Here is an 18227-nt window from a genome sequence, read left to right as displayed (position 1 = left end):
TATGTGCTTTCCCCCGTTAGATGCCTATGCCCGTGTTGTATTTTGCAAGCAAAGTGCTGTGACAGCAGTGCTGACTCAGACTCTGTGTCCCACCTGGGATCAGACTCTGATTTTCGACGAAATTGAAATTTACGAGGGTGTCGTGAACGTGGCAAAGAACCCGCCAAGTGTGGTGGTAGAGTTGTTTGATCGAGACTCTGTGGTAAGATTTGTGGTTTCTTTTACATTTTTAGTCTCTTAAGTTCCACAGTCCACAATATATGATAAAAAGTCTTGCATGTTGTAAGATTGTTTGCTTATTTCCCAAGAATAAGGACTAGTTAGTAGGTTTCAATTAATTCTAAAGAAAAAAAAACAAGAGAATAATTAATGAAGGTTTAGGGGGGACCCGTAATTAAAATTTCAGAAGTTTTAACTTGTGCCAAAAAGAGTCTTTAAAAACATTTTATGGGTTCCTTCCTAAAAAGCTATAGACAATACAAAAATAGATTGCTATAACCCCGACGCAATCCTACCGATTTTGGTAGTTTAGATACATTTTTTTCCCTATTTTGTTAACTCCCATAATTCAATGTAACTCTTATCCCGTTTAATGAGACTTAATGAGTAAGTCTCCCTTATTATTATCTAACTGCAGTGAATACCGTCCAAATAACAGTACAAATATACAGCGATATTGTACAGTTATTTGTATCAGTAGAAAACCTGCTTGCCATACAGGTCGGCGCCCGCCCGCAAAACTGTCACACTCTCCCCCTTTCGCTGCTAAATTTATTAACTACAGTAGTTGGATAATAAATCTCTTATTAGATGTTTTGGTGTGTAGTATCGCTTTATATTTTTAATCATTGTTTCTATTTTGACTCGCCCTACGGGCTCGTCAAAATACGGCACAACTCGTAAAAATATACAGCGATACTACAAACCAAACCATCTAATAAGATATATATATTGGTACTGCACGTACATACGATGATTGATTGGGAGAATTCAACCACATGATATGCTTGGTTCGCTGATCACAATGCAAAAAAACAAAAAAACAAAAAAACAAAAAACAATTCGTTTTGACTCAGACAGGGAAAATAATCGAATCTAAAGAGGTAGTTTATGTGTCTTGTAGTATATGTTGAGGGAAAGCAATCAGATGTGTCATTTTATAACAGGGTAAAGACGGATTTCTTGGTCGCTGCGTGATATCGCCCATGGTAAGGCTAGAAGGACACCAGACTCCTGAACCCCGACTGCAGTGGCACAAGATCAGAAGAGGAGAAGAGGAAGGAGGCGAACTATTGGCTGCTTGTGAACTGTTCCTTGTACGTCTGTCATGTTTTGGGTTTTATATATTTTCTTAACGCATTCACCGTACTCTTCTTCAATGTATTTTTGGTTTAATTAACATCCAGCGGTTGAGTGGGTAACACTGATCCAAAATCATTTTACTGTACATCTTAGTCTTTTGTTCCCCGCTTAACTTCCTCGTCTCTTGCTCCAATGTAAATTGAAGAGATGTAATAAAGAGGACGATTGTGTCATTCATGTACTGTACTTACAGGACGAAGGTGCAGAGTTACCATTCACTCCACCCATGAGAGGAGAACTGTACGCCGTGCGAAGTGGTGTGCGCCCAAAGTTACAGCGCTCGACTATCGAGGTTGGCTTTATTTCCCTTTAATTTTTTTGTGTTAGTTTTCATTTCTTTTTAATCGCTAATGAATCCAGATATAAGAAAATCATTTTCTCCTCGCTTCCTTTTGTTTAAGTCGCTATTAACATTATTTATTTCGCTCTGGGAAAACATTTACATCTAATGGACGAAGTGGCACAAATGTCAGAGGTCTCCTTTGTGTTGTCAGCTAGCAAGCTTCTCTGTGCTTCGGGAGAAAAGTTATAGCAGAGTTCCGGCGGCCCGAAGGGCCGGTAAGCGGAGCCCCATAACTATAGGAACAGAACCCCATGCACGCAATCCCATGCATGCAACAGTATTACTTATGTGCAAAAGGAGTGTTTATGCAGAACTGAGAAGTTACATAACCTTGTAAAAAAGTTTAAACTAATAATAAGAACAAGGAGAGGTTCTTACTCCGGAGATCACAAAAAGATATTGTATAATTCTCATGCGTCTCACAGCATTCCAGTTTCAAGTCATTATTCATGCAGGCTTTTATCGAGATTCTATTTTAAATTTGTCAACAACATTCTTTCGTAACTCATTTCTGGCAAATGTGATAACCGCAATCACTAAATCCTAGGAAAGTATCAACACCCAAAACCACAGCAAACACGTCATTTGCCGATATTTTCCTTTTTCAAATAAAAGCAACAAATTCATGCAAGATTTTCTGTATCAATCAGTTGTTTGGAAATGTTGTCAAACACGGTCTTTCGTGTTTCATATATTACTTCAAGAAGACACGGCATGTCAATGTTTCTATCCTGCACGGCATCTTTTAGGGTCTCAGACCATCTCTACATGCTCTCTACATAGTAGTGTTCAATGTTTCTTTGTAGTTTTCTGTGTCCTTCAAAACTCGTCGACATTTTTCTCCGGAAAGATTTTTCACTCCTTGTAGAGTACCTTGCTCGCGTTTCGCCGTTATGGTGTCCGGCGTTTTCGTGCAAGGACATAAAACATTTCGTAATCCACGGCGATAACTCTCAACAAACGACAAACAAATTATTGGATTGACCATAGAAGACGAACAAAACACAACACTCGCTAGAGTTAAAAGCAGTTTTTGAGAGACACAAGACAAACTCCTGTATGCAGCGAAATGTGACAACGTCGATGGAATAACGCAAATGTAAAATAGCACTATAATGATAACAGCCATTCGAATAGCTTGTCTTCGTTTCTTTCTTCGATTTTGTGCGATGTTATTGAGGGCTTTATTCTGTCTTTTTAAAGCGATTGCTATCGCAGTGTACAAAACGGTTAATACAACTAACGGAGCGATAAAACACATAAAAAATTGTGCAAACAAAAATGCCGCCGAAAAATCCGAATTGTAGACTGAATCGCCACCTGTGTAGTCGCAAAACGTGTTTTTATTTTCGTGTACAACAACATCCGAGATTATCAGCAATGGTGAATTAAACAAACCTGCAAAAATCCAAGTGGAAACGATGGCTGTTGTGGGAATCTTCGGTGAAATAAGACCAAGTTTTATTGGAAAAACGACGGCGACAAATCTGTCAATTGCTATCCACACCAAGCTTTGAACAGAAACATGGAGGGCCACAGCGCTCGAGAAATAAAACAACTTGCAAAAACTCGATCCTAAGTTTCCACTGACGCGCAATTGCCATGAATCAGTCACCAATCCAACAATATTGACAGGGATTACTATCAGTGGGAAAAGTAGATCTGACACAGCCATGTTCACGATGAAATAGTTCATTGTTTTTCGTAAATCTCGATGCTTGTAGACGATGATGATTATAAAGATGTTTCCGAAGAAACTACCCATCAAATTAGCACAATAGAGGAAAATGAAAGAAATTCTCTCTGCCGTCGTGTGAAGAACATGGGGACCGCATGACGTGTTCGGTTGACTAAGGGCAGTTTCGTTCACAGTTACTGGGATTGTGGTGTTGTTTCTCAATGACATGATCTACACCTCTCTCAAGTATTGCCGTTGCTAGCGCTGTAGAAGCACGCCCTTTATATTTTGACCTGATGTACCTCGTCAGTCACAATTAATCGGAAATGAATTTCAATTCCGTTGCTCCAAACACTTCAGTATATTAGAAGCCGATGCAATTAATTTTCTATTTTGCGTTCGTATTAGAGAAAGTAATGAACGACAGGTTTCTTTGCTTTACAATAGATTATACGGCTTTCATTAGGGTAAAATGCCAATATACCACATCAGGGTGTAGTTCTCAACAAATACATTGAAAATCTCTCCAATGACAAAGCATGTTTGTTCATTCGACGTATTTACGACAGGTGGAAAACGAAATTTCAAAGTACAAATCTATTATTTCGGCTTCCTGTTGTTAAAAGCCACATATCTAGAGAGAGAACGTGTAATCATTAGTTTTTGTCTATCTTTTACAAAAAACGGTATTTTCTTCACCCCATAGAGACGAAGGACCTTCAAATTAAAAAAAACTGAATTTAACTAAAACTACAATAATAGAAAAGAGTTTCCTTGCTATCATAGAGTTAAGATAACACGACGAAATGCTTTTGGTTTGAAAGCGAATACTCTTTGATACGCTCTCGCCTACAGTCCATACTACAACAATGGAAAATATTCATCGTTTTCATTTGAAACGCGTAGTGTACATCCAAAAATACAGTCCATAGTGTAAACGAGAAAACGGAGTCTTATGGTATTAGTGTGAACAGTGAAAACGGAGACATTCGAAAACTCTGACGTTTTCACATCACTGCGCATGTGCAAATGACAGTGGTGATTTCTCTGCTCGTTTTCTCATAGCCCTTCAGCTTTCTTAAGGTTTTAGTGTGGACGATGAAAACGCTGCGAAAATGGTAGTATGGACGGAAGCGTTTTTGGCGCTAATGCGTCGTCGGAAACGTATCGTTTCGAAAACGCTTTAGTATGGACGGGGCCTTAGCTAAAATCTGCTTTTTAATAGAACTTCGTCGTGTTATCTTAACTCTGTGCTAACAAGGAAACTCTTTTCCGTCATTGAAGTTTTGATTAATCAGATCTGGAGAGATTTGCTATAGCAAAGACATGCTAAAATTTACTAAAAGATTTAATACTGTACGTTTCGAGTCATCATGTCAGGTCATGATGTACGTTTTTATAAATTCACTTAATAGCGGAGCTCCTGGCTGCCGAAGGGGCGTAAGCCGGCCCCATTGCTCAGAGAATTTGGTAACCTATCGAGCTAAAAAATTTGGTTATCACGCGCTGGCCCTACATCCGTCCGTACGTGCGCCCCTTCATGTAAATCAATGTGATTTGTCACTCTTCAAAAACCTCGTTCCCAGGGATTTTCTCTTAAGAGATTGCGAGGGCAGGTTTACAGCGTGCATCTTTGATATTGGACGGACATGTTATGTTCAACTGATACCTGTCCAAACAAGGTATCCCCTGATCAGTATCACGCAACATATGGCAGGCTTATGTTTAGAGCTCATCGAGATCACGTGTTTTTTGAAGTTGACCGCTGTCTAGATATAGGTTTTTGATTGGATCGCAGGCTCAAGCCATCAGGAACTCCGCTTTTAGGTTTGGCTAAATCTATATATTATCGGTTAATTCATTGTCATTGACAGGTTTTGTGTTGGGGTGTAAGGAACATGAAAAAGTTTGAACTCACAAGTGTGACGTCGCCAAGCATAGAGTTTGAGTGCGCTGGGGAAGTGGTCCAGTCTGACGTCATCAAGGACACTAAGAAGAATCCAAACTTTGAAAAACCTGTTCTTACCAGAATGATTGTGGTAATTACACCTATATTCATTTTATCTACTTCACGACGTGTAACATGCTTTTTGTTGTTGTTGTTGTTGTTTTTGTATGAGTTAACAAACAAACGTCTCACGGCTCCCTTTATGCGGTCAGGTATTCTGTAAGGGAAGAATTCACCATGTAAAAAGGGACTTCTGTATAACGAGGCTGAGATCAAAATTGCGAGCTATAGGGATATACGATTGCCAGCTGTCTGACGCTGTTTTTGTGTTCAATTTCGTTCACAGAATCTTCCCGTGGAAGAGATTTACGCACCAGCACTGAACATCCGCGTCCGTGACAACCGTTCATTTGGTCGCCGACCAATTGTGGGCGTGCATTCATTGAGGTCGATTCAGAAATACCGCTGCCCAACGCCGAAAGTGGTTGAAGAAGTCGACTCCGGTGCCAAGGGTCCAGCGCCAAAAGGTACAGCCTGGGTCCGATTAGTAAGTTAAGAATATGTAATTACAAGAACATTCAGAAGAGCCAAACAAAAAGGCCCACTGTCTGATAATTGCAGAGTAATTATCTTCTTCGTGAACCAATTTTAGTTTTTTAGCATGGCATGTATTAACGTGCATCTCTAGCTAATAAGTGGGCAAAGAATATTCGATTGGCAAAATAGTTATAAAGGAAGCACATGCTCCTGGAAATGCTGGGTTCTCTTTCGAGTTTACCTTAGTGTAATGAAATAAAGAAACAAACAATTATATGAGCCGTTGCTTTCCAAACCAAGGTAAGATTAACGTCTCCGTTCTGTTGTACACAAATAGATTTTGAACACAAAATCCTACTTTTGAGTTTATTTGTTTTCATTTAGAGTGTCCAAATAGTAGCTTTATTACGAGTCCATTCACGCAACATAAACTGCAGGTACTTATCTAATCACAGGCCTTTTAAGCTACTAGACCTAAATGGCTTACTGCTCTATCTCCTGTGTAGACAGTTGGTATGAAACTTTTGGGAGTTTTCCCTTTAAATGCTAAACTGAGATTTGCTTCCTCAACTCCACTGACTTGTACACGACGAATCCACTCTTAAATTAATCTTCTGTCTCTCTTCACTCTTTATTTGTTTTTTGGGCTTATTCTTAGCTACTGCAGACAATGTTTCGATCGCAAGCAAGGAAGCGTCACATGTCGTGGATGTCAAGGAACCGAAAAAGAGCAAGAAGAAGGTAAAAAAAAACATCGATTAAAGTCACGATTCTAAATTGCTCTACCTCGTCAAGCAATTAATTCTCCAAGGCTTGTGATAATCTAATTCTCGTTCCCAACTGAAAGTCAGAAACAGTAGACACGTTTAGCTTTCCGCTTCTCACTGAACTCATTAATAATCCATCAAGTTAAAACAAAGAAAATCATAACTGTGAACGAGGTTTGGATGCCCGGTCTTAATTAGCATAGATTTTGACGATTTACTTCTCCGTTTACTCCCGAGATTTTGTTTAGATTGAGAAGATATGTCAAACACTGGAGAGAGTGTTTCATCGGCTATCCAAACACCTCGAATTTCGTCAAAAATACTCCGCTGCGCGTCTTACTTTTAATTCTCTTCTCGGTGTTTGGATATCCTGATGAAACACTGTCTCTCGTGTTTGATATATGACACAAAATACAGTTGAACTCTGCTATTTCGAACTCTCAGGGGAAACGAAAACGTTATTTCAAGAAAATAACGAGCAATAAACCTGGGAAAGAGGTCTGCATATACGACAAGTTATTTGAGCAATGTTAATCAAAGTTGAAACGGTACATTTAAGTTTTTGTTGTTGTTGTTCCCGAGTTACCCATCGGATATCTTTGTTACTGCATTTTCTAGAAAGATAAGCAAGAGGTTACTGAAGAGTTCCTGGATTGGTGGTCAAAGTTTTATGCGTCAATTGGAGATGAAGAGAAATGCGGAGAATATATCAACCAAGGATACGAAAAGATGACGGTGAGGAATCAAATACGTATTTCTTCCAAAAGCACTAGAAAGTACCTTGAGAACCTATTGTGTGTAATCTGGGGAGTATGGGTGGTCTTTGGTGGTGCAAAAAAATGAGCTCTTATCGCATCTAGAAAGATCATTCCAAACAAAATTTGGTCTCCGCACAAGAATTTAACTGAGTGAAATTCGGATTCAAACGATACACCAGAAAGTGTAATGATTACAGACGTGCGTATGGTTGCGTGGCAACCTCTCAAAAGTGGTCACCGTCACGGAATGCCTGAAGATTCCAAAAAGAAATATTCTGTTCAAAGTCAATTTTAACTATTTTTTTCACCATAATTTCCAGGTCTACCAGACCGAACTGGAGAAAGTGGATGAGTTCGATGGCTTTGAAGATTTTATCTCTTCGTTCCACATTTACCGAGGAAGAGCCAAATCAAGAGACGAAGAGCAGGACACGATTGTGGGCGAATTCAAGGTTGGAGAAGTTTTCTGTTTTTAACAGACAATTGTCCTTAAGAGTGCCTGCCCGTAAAAATCAGACAAATTCTTAATTTCGCGGCAAGGGTCGAAAATTCGATTTCGCTCATATTTTTATGGTAGATAGGCTAGGGCATGACAAAAACTACTGGATAGTTTTTTCGGCAAAATGTCCTTTTATTTCAAAGAAATATGCAAATTACCAAATACCGTTAAAATCGTCATTTGACGCACCATTTTATTAAACAAGTTTGAGAGCCTCGCATGCAAAACCACATCATTCTTCCGTCTTCAAAACACTCAAATATGTTTGTGCAATGTTTAAATGTGTACTGGGTTGATTTTAGGGAATGTTGCGTTGTCTTTTTGGGTGCACAATAATTAAATTTCGAAGTCGTGTATTTCATTCACTTAAAAGTACTTCGTGAATATAATTAATTTTCACCATGTGCGAAACCTTCAAATGGACCAAGCTTCTGGTGGTTGAATTGCAGAAGGATGGTCTACAGATTCCTGTAAAAATTTCTTTGGGCAAATGATTGTGAGCGACGCGAGAGCTTTTCAAAGTACGTCAAAAATGCAAATATTTGACCATCCGTCGTCAAATTTCAATTTACGGGTTAGACGTATATTTTAGCATGCGCCACATGACTTGACCTATGTTAAGTTGAAATAGACACAGAGCTGATAATTTCGAAATGTTCTAACCTCATTTGCTGTAAAAGGCAGGTCCAAAGCCGATTTGACGTGTTTCTATCACCATTCGTCGCACATAAAGGAGAAGTTTGCTTTTGTTTACATAACGTCCGATGTACATCGCCAACTGTCAACTTATTTAACGGTCGAATACCATGAATCTGTGACCCTCGTTCGACACATATGATCACCACTGCATCTAAGTCAAAAACGGCTAAGTCACTTGTAGATAGTTGCTTGCTTTGCACTACACCAAAATATTACGTTTGATCATCATGGTTTGAATCCTTGCTTACAGCGGTTCCTTGTTCGTCACGCAATTCTGTCATCCCATTTTAGGGGGTAGGGGTGGGACAATTTCTATCCTGATACGTAAGACTCCGTAAGGCTTGGAATCACTGGGAGCACGCAATCGTGTTGAGTAGGAAGAGATTAAATTAAGAAATGAAAAGAATGAATAATTTACCATTGCCCCTGTTGTTATCTTTTACTCGACCACCGGTACCTACATGCCCCTGCGTAATACTGTAACGCTAAACTCATACCTAGGTCTTTTCGCGCTATGCAATTATTTTTGGTTTACATGTAATACAGTGGGCTACCCCCGGGGAAATGGGTGGTGACCGCTTAATGGGGCTAACCGCTTAAATAGAGGTTGGTGTACCTTGAATATTTAATTTTTCACTATCGGGCTATAAATGTCTTGGTAAACATGGAGTCAATTCAATACAATCATGATAGACGTGTGTTTGAATTATCACTCGTCATGCACCTTCAATTTCAGACTCTTATCTGCCACCGCCCTTTCCAAAACAAAGTTCTTAAATTTTGGGTGGCCGCTTAATAGGGGTAAAGACAATAATGAAACCCTTATCGGAATGACCAAATGATGGCCGCGGAGGTAACCGGTCAATAGGTGTTTTATTTACAATATTTTACTGACGATAATTTTGGACTGTTTTGACAACAGTCCTCTATTTTCTGTTACATACCAATGCCTCGCCACTAAGCAAACAACTGATACGCCAAACAAAATGGCATGGCCAGGGCTATTTACTCACGTAATTACTAATTAAATTTAGTCTGTTTTTCTCACGAATTAGACTCGTTGTGATTTCCTATTTTTATTTCAGCTAGTTCTTGCTTCATTAATCTATAACTTTTTTATGGCGATTTTCTTAAAATTCTAGTGAGTACAGGTACTAGCTTTATCAGCTGTTGTCTGAAACATCAGAACGTACAACAAACGTGATATGGACCGAGGCCACGTACACTATAGAATATGATTATATAAATATACACATATATTATTATAATATGAAAAAACAGAAGAACAATGATTAAATTGTTTCACTTATGCTGAGAGTACTCTATACAAAATAGATCAAAATGTGCAGCATATGCCGTGACAGCACTGCGTGACGAACAATAACGGCTGTAAGATTGGGCTGCGCCGACACCCTTATCAGCAATGGTCAGCAATGGATCAAACGCAATATTTTGGCGCAGCGCAAAGCGAGCAACTATCTACAAATGTCTCAGCCGTTTTAGACTTTGATGCAGTGATGTTCATATGCGCAGAAAGATGGTCACGGATTCATAGTATTCGACCAATATTAGGTTCACAGTAGGCGATGTACATCGGACGTTAACCTTGTGTAAACAAAAGCGAACATATGCTTTATGTGCGACGAATGGTGAGAGATCGACTAGAAACACGTCAAATCGGCTTTGGACCTGCCTTTTACAGCAAATAAGGTTAGAACATTTCGAAATTATCAGCTCTGTGTCTATTTCAGCTTAACATAGGTCAAGTCATGTGGCGCATGCTAAAATATACGTCTAACCCGTAAATTGAAATTTGACGACGGATGGTCAAATATTTGCATTTTTGACGTACTTTGAAAAGCTCTCGCGTCGCTCACAATCATTTGCCCAAAGAAATTTTTACAGGAATCTGTAGACCATCCTTCTGCAATTCAACCACCAGAAGCTTGGTCCATTTGAAGGTTTCGCACATGGTGAAAATTAATTATATTCACGAAGTACTTTTAAGTGAATGAAATACACGACTTCGAAATTTAATTATTGTGCACCCAAAAAGACAACGCAACATTCCCTAAAATCAACCCAGTACACATTTAAACATTGCACAAACATATTTGAGTGTTTTGAAGACGGAAGAATGATGTGGTTTTGCATGCGAGGCTCTCAAACTTGTTTAATAAAATGGTGCGTCAAATGACGATTTTAACGGTATTTGGTAATTTGCATATTTCTTTGAAATAAAAGGACATTTTGCCAAAAAAACTATCCAGTAGTTTTTGTCATGCCCTAGCCTATCTACCATAAAAATATGAGCGAAATCGAATTTTCGATCCTTGCCGATTTATTTTCCATTTTTATGGACAGGGACTCTTAAGAAAGAAAGAATCGAAACCGGTAAAAACAGTGACGAAGTTGTGTTTGCTTGAATCCTCCTTACACGACGAAAAGGAAGAAAAGGGACATAAAGCGTCCTTTTTTTCTTTTCCGTCGCTCCTCGTGCACCCTCAATTTTAGACGTATCTTCCCTTTTGGAGCCTGCGCGCATTGTCTGCGGAGGAAGGATAAGCGGAAACGTAGCTTCCCCGTGAATGCCATATGCCATAATGCGTTTTCACATGACGTGACGGCTGCCATATTGGTATCCCAAAACAGCAATGAAACTTTGGCCATTTTGGTGTCCCAAACCAATCCTGTGGGGGGTGAACTCTTTTCTTTGGCAAATATTTTATTCTGTTTTATATTTCAATGCATTTTACATGGCTGCTGGCCACGTGAGAGAAAACGCTCCATACAAGTAAAGAATTCCATCTTGAATGCACTATTCATTGACACAACAGTAGCCTTTGAGAACTCAAATAATTTTCAACAAAATTACCACGGAAAAAATAGAACATCAGGTATCGTAATTTTATTAATCTCTCCTCCTTGCATTTCTAGGGAACGTTTCGAGTTTACCCGATGCCAGAGGACGAGAGATCCTGGCCATTACCCGAGACTGTTTTTACCTATCTACCACCCTGCAAACCGGTAGAATGTATTGTCCGTCTCTACGTCATCAAGGTATGAGAACCAAAGTTTGAAAACCTCATGTTAGGGGCTAAGGAATGTTATAGTTTAACGAGAAATTTATCATGTCGTTAACAGCAGACAGCTTATTTCATAAAAAAAACCCTTTTTTTCAGGCATTGGACCTTCAGCCAAGGGATGACTCTGGAACTGTAAGTTGATGTGAAGTGAGATCGAAATATCCACGATCCAGTTATCCAATACGACATACAAAAGAGCCAGATCAAAATATGGTAAAAAAAAAAGCCGGAGGGGAATTTTACGAGGATAGCATTCGTTTGCTACAAAACAGAATCAAAATAAGATGATAAAGCAATAATCTATATCTGTTCCATCTCAAAACGTTTCAAATACAAAGGAAATAGTTAATTCATAGGTGAGTAATGCCTCAACTTCGTTCACATCTGGATAGATATTATATTTAAATTTACTTTCATTTCTTTTTGTAGGCTGATCCATACTTGGTAGTTAGTTTAGGGGAACAAGAGTTCGATGACAAGGACATTTACAAACCCTACACAGTGAACCCCGTGTTTGGGAGGTAAGCCACCCACCAGCAATCGCTACTGCGCAAGCTCCACTTTGTTTGTAAGATTCGCGACAGAATGCCGTTTGTTTAATTGATGAAATTGCGGTACTTCTCGGAAGACAGCACTTTTTTATAAATTTGTCGGCGACTGTAATTTAAGTTGACATTCGTAGAAAGGTAACACTTCGTTGCAGAATGAAAAACTATGCAAAACCAAGTGTGCAGCATTATGCACACTACAGCGGTCTGCTATGATTCGGGCCATGTTTACAGCAATACAGTGTAGTCAAGAAGAGAGGTGTATACGGTGTTCAAAACGTTTTCTTTGCAGTTGTGTATATAGCATCATGGATGAAACGTTTAATGATTTGTGAAAGCGGATTCGAATTAATTTCAAGACCCTTATTTACCTTGTATTTTTAGGAAAATACAAGGTAAATACGGGTGGATATAAAAACGTCACTAAGTTGTCACGGTTAGTGTGATGCAAGAAGGACATTTTGCTTGAGAAATTAAATATCGAAATTTTATGAACAATTTTGAAACACGGACCTGTAACTTACTGATCAAATACTAAAGAAAGGGTCGTCGGCTCAGTGCTTATCCTTTAACAAAAACAAAATATTTTTGTCGTTCTTTTTCAGAATGTTCGAGTTCACTGCTAGCATTCCTGTTGTCAAAGATCTCAAAATCGCTGTCATGGATTATGACCTCATCGGACGGGATGACCTTATTGGTGAAACACAGATTGATTTGGAACAGAGAATGCTGTCTCGATATTTCGCCACGTGTGGTTGTTCTAAGACTTACTGCAAGTACGAAATGGCAGAGTGCACTAAACTTACAACATTTTGCCCTTGGCGTATAGGTGTTCTCCCCAGCTGGAATCTTTGTATCTTTAGCTACAAAAAGTAGACTCATACAGTAATTAAAATGATTTTGTCCCATAATAGTAAATAGCAAAACAAAAAGCAAACAAAATTTACGTCATTTATTTATCCATCATAACTTTTTAACATGATCGTGTGTTTACTTGATTCGTACTGACTGACTGATCGATTGTTTTATTGATTAACTGACTAATCGATCCATCGACTGATTGATTGATTGATTGATTGATTAATAGATTGATTGACTGATTGAATAATTGACTGATTGACTGATTGACTGATTGATTGACTGACTGACTGACTGACTGATTGATTGATTGATTGATTGATTGATTGATTGATTGATTGATTGATTGATTGATTGATTCATTGGTCGACTGATCGATTGATTCACTGATTCCCCTTCAAAGGACTGGTCCTAACAGATGGCGAGATTGTCGCAAACCGAGAACAATTCTCAATGACTGGTGCGTAATGAACAACATAAGCCTTCCAGTGTATACCGATGAACCATTCTCAGTGACAGTGGATGGACAAACATATACTTTGGCTGAGTTTGGTGAGGATTCTAGCCAGATTGGTGTCAATCTGTAGTGTTTTAACTTATGCCAACAACTAAATAACACTTTTCAAGAGACTATCAAAACGAATTTATTGGGGCTTCTTCGTTATGGGTTGCTACAAAACTCTTTAAGATGTGGTTAGTTCATAACTGATAATGTCAGAAATAACGTTGCAAGCACGCGCTTAATTGCTAATAACGTGACGCGTTCATTCGGTGTTTGCACGTCATGCCGACAAATTATTGGCGCTGTAGGCATCAAAGAGGCAAACCAAGTATTCAAACGTTAGTTACCAGCTGATAACGCCGCCAGAAATAACGTAAAGAGCACGGGCTTGCTACTGGGACATTCCAAAACGTGACGTTTCCATTCGGTTTTTGCATTTTATGCCGATAAATTTTTGGCGCTGCTGACATCAATGAGGCAAAACAAGGCATTCAAAAGTCAATCTAAACGTTGCGTTTAGTATAAATACCGTGATTTCTGCGGCAACACTGATACATTTCATGGACTAGTTTTTTGGGCCTAAATACTTACCTACATGAATACTTGTTTTCGTAGAGGAAGGAAGGGCGATCCATAAGCATTTTGGAAAAGAACGGAGCCGCTTGGCTCTCTATGTTCTCAACAAGTTGAACCTTGTTCCCGAGCACGTGGAAACTAGGGGCCTGTATAACAAAACACAACAGCCAACAACGGAACAGGTAACTTCTGCATGTAGCTTCACGTAGAACTACATTATCAAATTTACAAAATGTTTTTAGAGTGCAACTGTAATTAAGAGGAAAGCTAATATGAGTGGTACCTTTCTTTTTGGTACAGCTTGTTTTCAGTGTTTGGAACCGTTTTAAAGTTTTAGCACTGTTGGAGGTGAAAGGGCTATAACGGCCGAGAAATTAAGAAAGATCGTTTCAATTCTCTCGGCGAAAGCGAATGAGACAAACGAAGTAGTTTGGCTTCTCCTAGGCCTTCCATCATGTGTTGTCGGTTTGGTTATTTATCTGTTCTTTATTTTCCAGGGAAAACTTCAATTGTGGGTTGATATGTTTCCAATCTCAGAGGGTAAACCACCTGCTGCAGTCGACGTCAAGCCGAGGGAGCCACAAGAGTAAGATTAACCTATGATTGTTTAAGTTATCCAAACAAACATCGAAACTCTTTTCTCGCCTTTTTTTGCGGGTACGAAGTGCCGGATCGATTGAACGTTTTTATAAAACAACCTGTGTGCGGGCATGAAGGCTTCCATAGTTAAAATGTTGAAAATCTTGATGATTTTAAGGAAGTAGAAAGGGAAGTATGTGGTACATGCATGATCCAAAAATGCTTTCTTGCTATTGACGGTGAAAGCACAGTCGGACGTCATCAGTAATTCATTGAACGTTTCGTAATAGTCTACTAGTGCTGCAATCGTGGTGTCTTAAAGAGACTTTTTGATTATAGTGGTTGATTTAGTGTGCGCTTTTTAACTTTCTCATTTTAATGTTTAGCTATGTGCTTCGCGTTATCATCTGGAACACCGCAAACGTGATCATGGAGGAGACCTCGATCACTGGAGAGAAAATGAGTGATATCTATGTGAAAGGGTACGAAAAGAAAAGTTTCTTCATTTAGAGGAGGTTGAATAAATGGTACAAATAATCTCAATATCAGCCCATTAGGTTGAGAGACTAAATATTCACATAATAAAGTCATGAGGTGAGACTTAACAAGGTTACGATCTTAGATAATAATGGAACAAACACATAAAAGCAACAGCACAACCCAAATGATCTTACGTTCTGCTCAGTCTACAACTGCGATCACTGTGAACATTTTCTGTTGCATTGCCCAGTCTCAATATCTTAACACATTAAGGCCAGGCATGACTCTGATAAAGTAAAGCAATTTTGAAAATTACTTAGACCGCTCTGTTTGTGATCAGGTGGATAGATGGCATTGACGAATCACAGGAAACGGACGTCCATTACAGGTATATAACTAACCAACTTCCTTTCCAGGGTCTATTATTCCCGTCCAAGACAAACCCTGGGAGCAAAATGTTCAAACTGCAGCAACATGTTACACTGTGTTGTTGTGTGTTCTTATCGTGTGGTGGCAGTGCGTGTAAAGAATCTAAGTCCAATGAGAAATAACTTAAAAACGCGTTTTAAGAGTGTTTTGTGAATATTTACCAGAACTTCCACAACTTACAAAGCAATTTCATCGCGCCAAAAGAGAACGTACTTAATATGTTTTCTGGCGTTATTTTGTGAAACAAGACACAAAATTCCCAAGCTCATTTTGATTGTGCCTTAACTTTATATTTTCTATTTATACATTGTATAGATCTATGGACGGGGAAGGAAACTTCAACTGGAGATTTGTATTTCCTTTCGCTTACATTCCAACGGAGAAGAAACTTGTGATAAAAGAAAAGGTTCATATTTTCCTCCCAAGGGGGCGTGGGGGGGGGGGGGGAATTCTATATAAAATGGACGGGGCTGCTCGTCAGAAATTTTGAAAACAACTCCTAAGAAGTTTTAACCGAGAAAAGGCACAACGAGTAGCCCCGTACTTCTTATATGGTAGTTCTCCCCCCTCCCCCCTCCCCCCTCCCCCCTCCCCCACCCACGGGATTTTCCTTCTTTCCCCTTGCCACTAATTCAGATTGTTTAGTTTTAAGTGTACTGGGGGAAGCCTTGCGGCTGACATACGTGACTAAAGGGAGTCTCAGTTTCATTTCCCAGACTAATGGGTAAGGTTCTTGTAACGTCTTGGTTTCTGTGTAAAGGTCATAAAAGAGAGCAAAATGAGGTCACGCGGCCCATAACTGGGGGTTCTTTTAGTACTAAGTACTCATGCTAGTTCATTGTAGGTTATCCCCTGCCCCTCTCCCAAGCATTGCGTCAAGTGGCGCTCACATTTAATACTCGTGGCTGTGAGAGTATTGCACTTTAAAAGGCCGATGACTTGATTTACAGATATAAGAACCAAATCAGCCTGATAAATAAAACATGTTCTTGTATAAAAAGAGGTCGCCAGAATAAAAAGCACTCATATTAAAGTACTATTATAGTACCTGACAAGGAAGGAAGGATGGCACTGTGGGATTATAACAGTTCACACCCTTTTGCTTACTATACTACTTAACAACTTGATGTTGAACTTTTAACAGTTAATGTTCCCTTTTATTAGTAGTAATATATATATATACATATTTTTGTTACTTGAAATTGATTTTTTAGTGTAAGTAATAAACATGATTGTGTAGAATGTACAATGTATAGTATTTCTGAAACAAGTTTTAAGAACATTTTCAGGTTGATTTCTCACTAAGCACCGGTAACTAAGAACTTGATCAGCCTGAACCCCGAAATCGAGGGGTGCCTACTCTATCTGGAACAGAACTTTAAAAACCAAACAAACAAAAAGGGAAGTTTCATTATATCTTCCTGTTAGTTTCCATAAAAAGCAATACAAAATGGAGTTTGCGGGGGCGGGGGTTTAACTGTTTCAACAGCGATGCAGGGAGTGCATGTTTTATTGTAACTCTTGGCACTTTGTTTCCAAGTATCATAGAATAGACAATAGACAGCGCAGTATATGTATGTTGAGCGGAGCGGGTATTGTGTGTCAATTTGCAGGAGCACTTCTGGAGTCTTGACGAGTCAGTAGAAAAACTTACGCCTCGGTTAATGGTTCAAATATGGGACAATGATCTGGGATTCGCTAATGATGATTTTCTTGGTAAGTGCTTGCATGCTTTAAGCAGTAGTCAATCTGTTGATTTTTAACTTATTTCTGAATGAAATCGGTAAAAACATATTCTCTGAAGAGTACTCACGATAAGGACAAAAAACAGCTTTGAATGACCGAAAGCCACAGTTTCGACGCAGATACTTTAGATAATAAGAGAACGTCTTATAGGCAATGCTTCATACATGAACAGTTTATTTAAATCGAGATCAGAAATCGGACCGGATAGGCTTTTCGATCGCACGAGTCGTACTAACCATACCGCTCATGCGGTCTCAATCCTGTGGGATGTTTGCACCTGCAAAACAGCGGGTCTCAAGGTGAGCTGGTCAGTGTGAACACTCAGACCGGTCCGGTTTGCCACCAGATTTTGGCTAGGTTCACACGTGACCGGTCCCAAACGGTCCAATACAACGTTTAGTCTGCACATGACAAATTGTAAAAAAAAAGCCAGCTGATTGGCTCAGGTTGATCCAGTAGCAGATTGGTATAGGGACCGGTATCGTGAGAACGACACCCACCCATAAAAGAAACAGCCTCGGACCAGAACCGGTTAGGAACATACAGGTAGCCTTACATGACGGAACAAACATGTTTCCCATGAATATTGCAGGTTCTTTGCAACTCGACCTGACCTCTTTAATCAAGCCGGCGACAAGTGCCCGCTCCTGCAAGTTACCAAGTGGCACAAGCTCTGAACCAACAGTGGACCTGTTTAGACAGAAACGATGCTACGGCTGGTGGGCGATGAGTTCCATGAAAACCGGAACATTGAAGAACACGGTATGCTTCTTGTCAGTTGCAGCGTATTTGAAAACACCTAATACACACATAGCTTATCACCATACATGCA

At 39.3% G+C, this 18227-nt stretch overlaps 2 protein-coding genes across 2 annotated transcripts in view; one reads left to right on the top strand and one right to left on the bottom strand.

Annotated features, from left to right (window-relative positions):
• Positions 1-18227, top strand: part of LOC110045711 (myoferlin-like) — a 47815-nt gene that overhangs the window by 27322 nt on the left and 2266 nt on the right. Inside the window, exons 11-30 of the mRNA XM_089283260.1 lie at positions 21-202; positions 1167-1316; positions 1556-1654; positions 5258-5422; positions 5678-5858; positions 6527-6609; positions 7254-7370; positions 7714-7845; positions 11529-11651; positions 11774-11809; positions 12107-12198; positions 12831-13001; positions 13487-13635; positions 14201-14343; positions 14659-14747; positions 15127-15222; positions 15561-15608; positions 15965-16055; positions 17263-17365; positions 17988-18157. Coding sequence (XP_089139386.1) covers positions 21-202; positions 1167-1316; positions 1556-1654; positions 5258-5422; positions 5678-5858; positions 6527-6609; positions 7254-7370; positions 7714-7845; positions 11529-11651; positions 11774-11809; positions 12107-12198; positions 12831-13001; positions 13487-13635; positions 14201-14343; positions 14659-14747; positions 15127-15222; positions 15561-15608; positions 15965-16055; positions 17263-17365; positions 17988-18157 — 2420 coding nt within the window. The remainder of the gene's footprint in view (positions 1-20; positions 203-1166; positions 1317-1555; positions 1655-5257; positions 5423-5677; positions 5859-6526; positions 6610-7253; positions 7371-7713; positions 7846-11528; positions 11652-11773; positions 11810-12106; positions 12199-12830; positions 13002-13486; positions 13636-14200; positions 14344-14658; positions 14748-15126; positions 15223-15560; positions 15609-15964; positions 16056-17262; positions 17366-17987; positions 18158-18227) is intronic.
• On the bottom strand, positions 2127-3611 carry LOC149118252 (QRFP-like peptide receptor). The gene has a single exon (XM_089292495.1). The coding sequence runs from the start codon at positions 3609-3611 to the stop codon at positions 2481-2483; it is 1131 nt and encodes a 376-aa protein (XP_089148621.1). The 3' UTR covers positions 2127-2480.

The sequence above is a fragment of the Orbicella faveolata genome, unplaced genomic scaffold (genome assembly GCF_042242905.1).
Source record: "Orbicella faveolata isolate gen_17 unplaced genomic scaffold, um_ofav_v1 contig_1, whole genome shotgun sequence".
Taxonomy (NCBI): domain Eukaryota; kingdom Metazoa; phylum Cnidaria; class Anthozoa; order Scleractinia; family Merulinidae; genus Orbicella; species Orbicella faveolata.
Note: the sequence above shows the minus strand (reverse complement) of the source record. Positions and strands in the feature narration are given on the sequence as shown.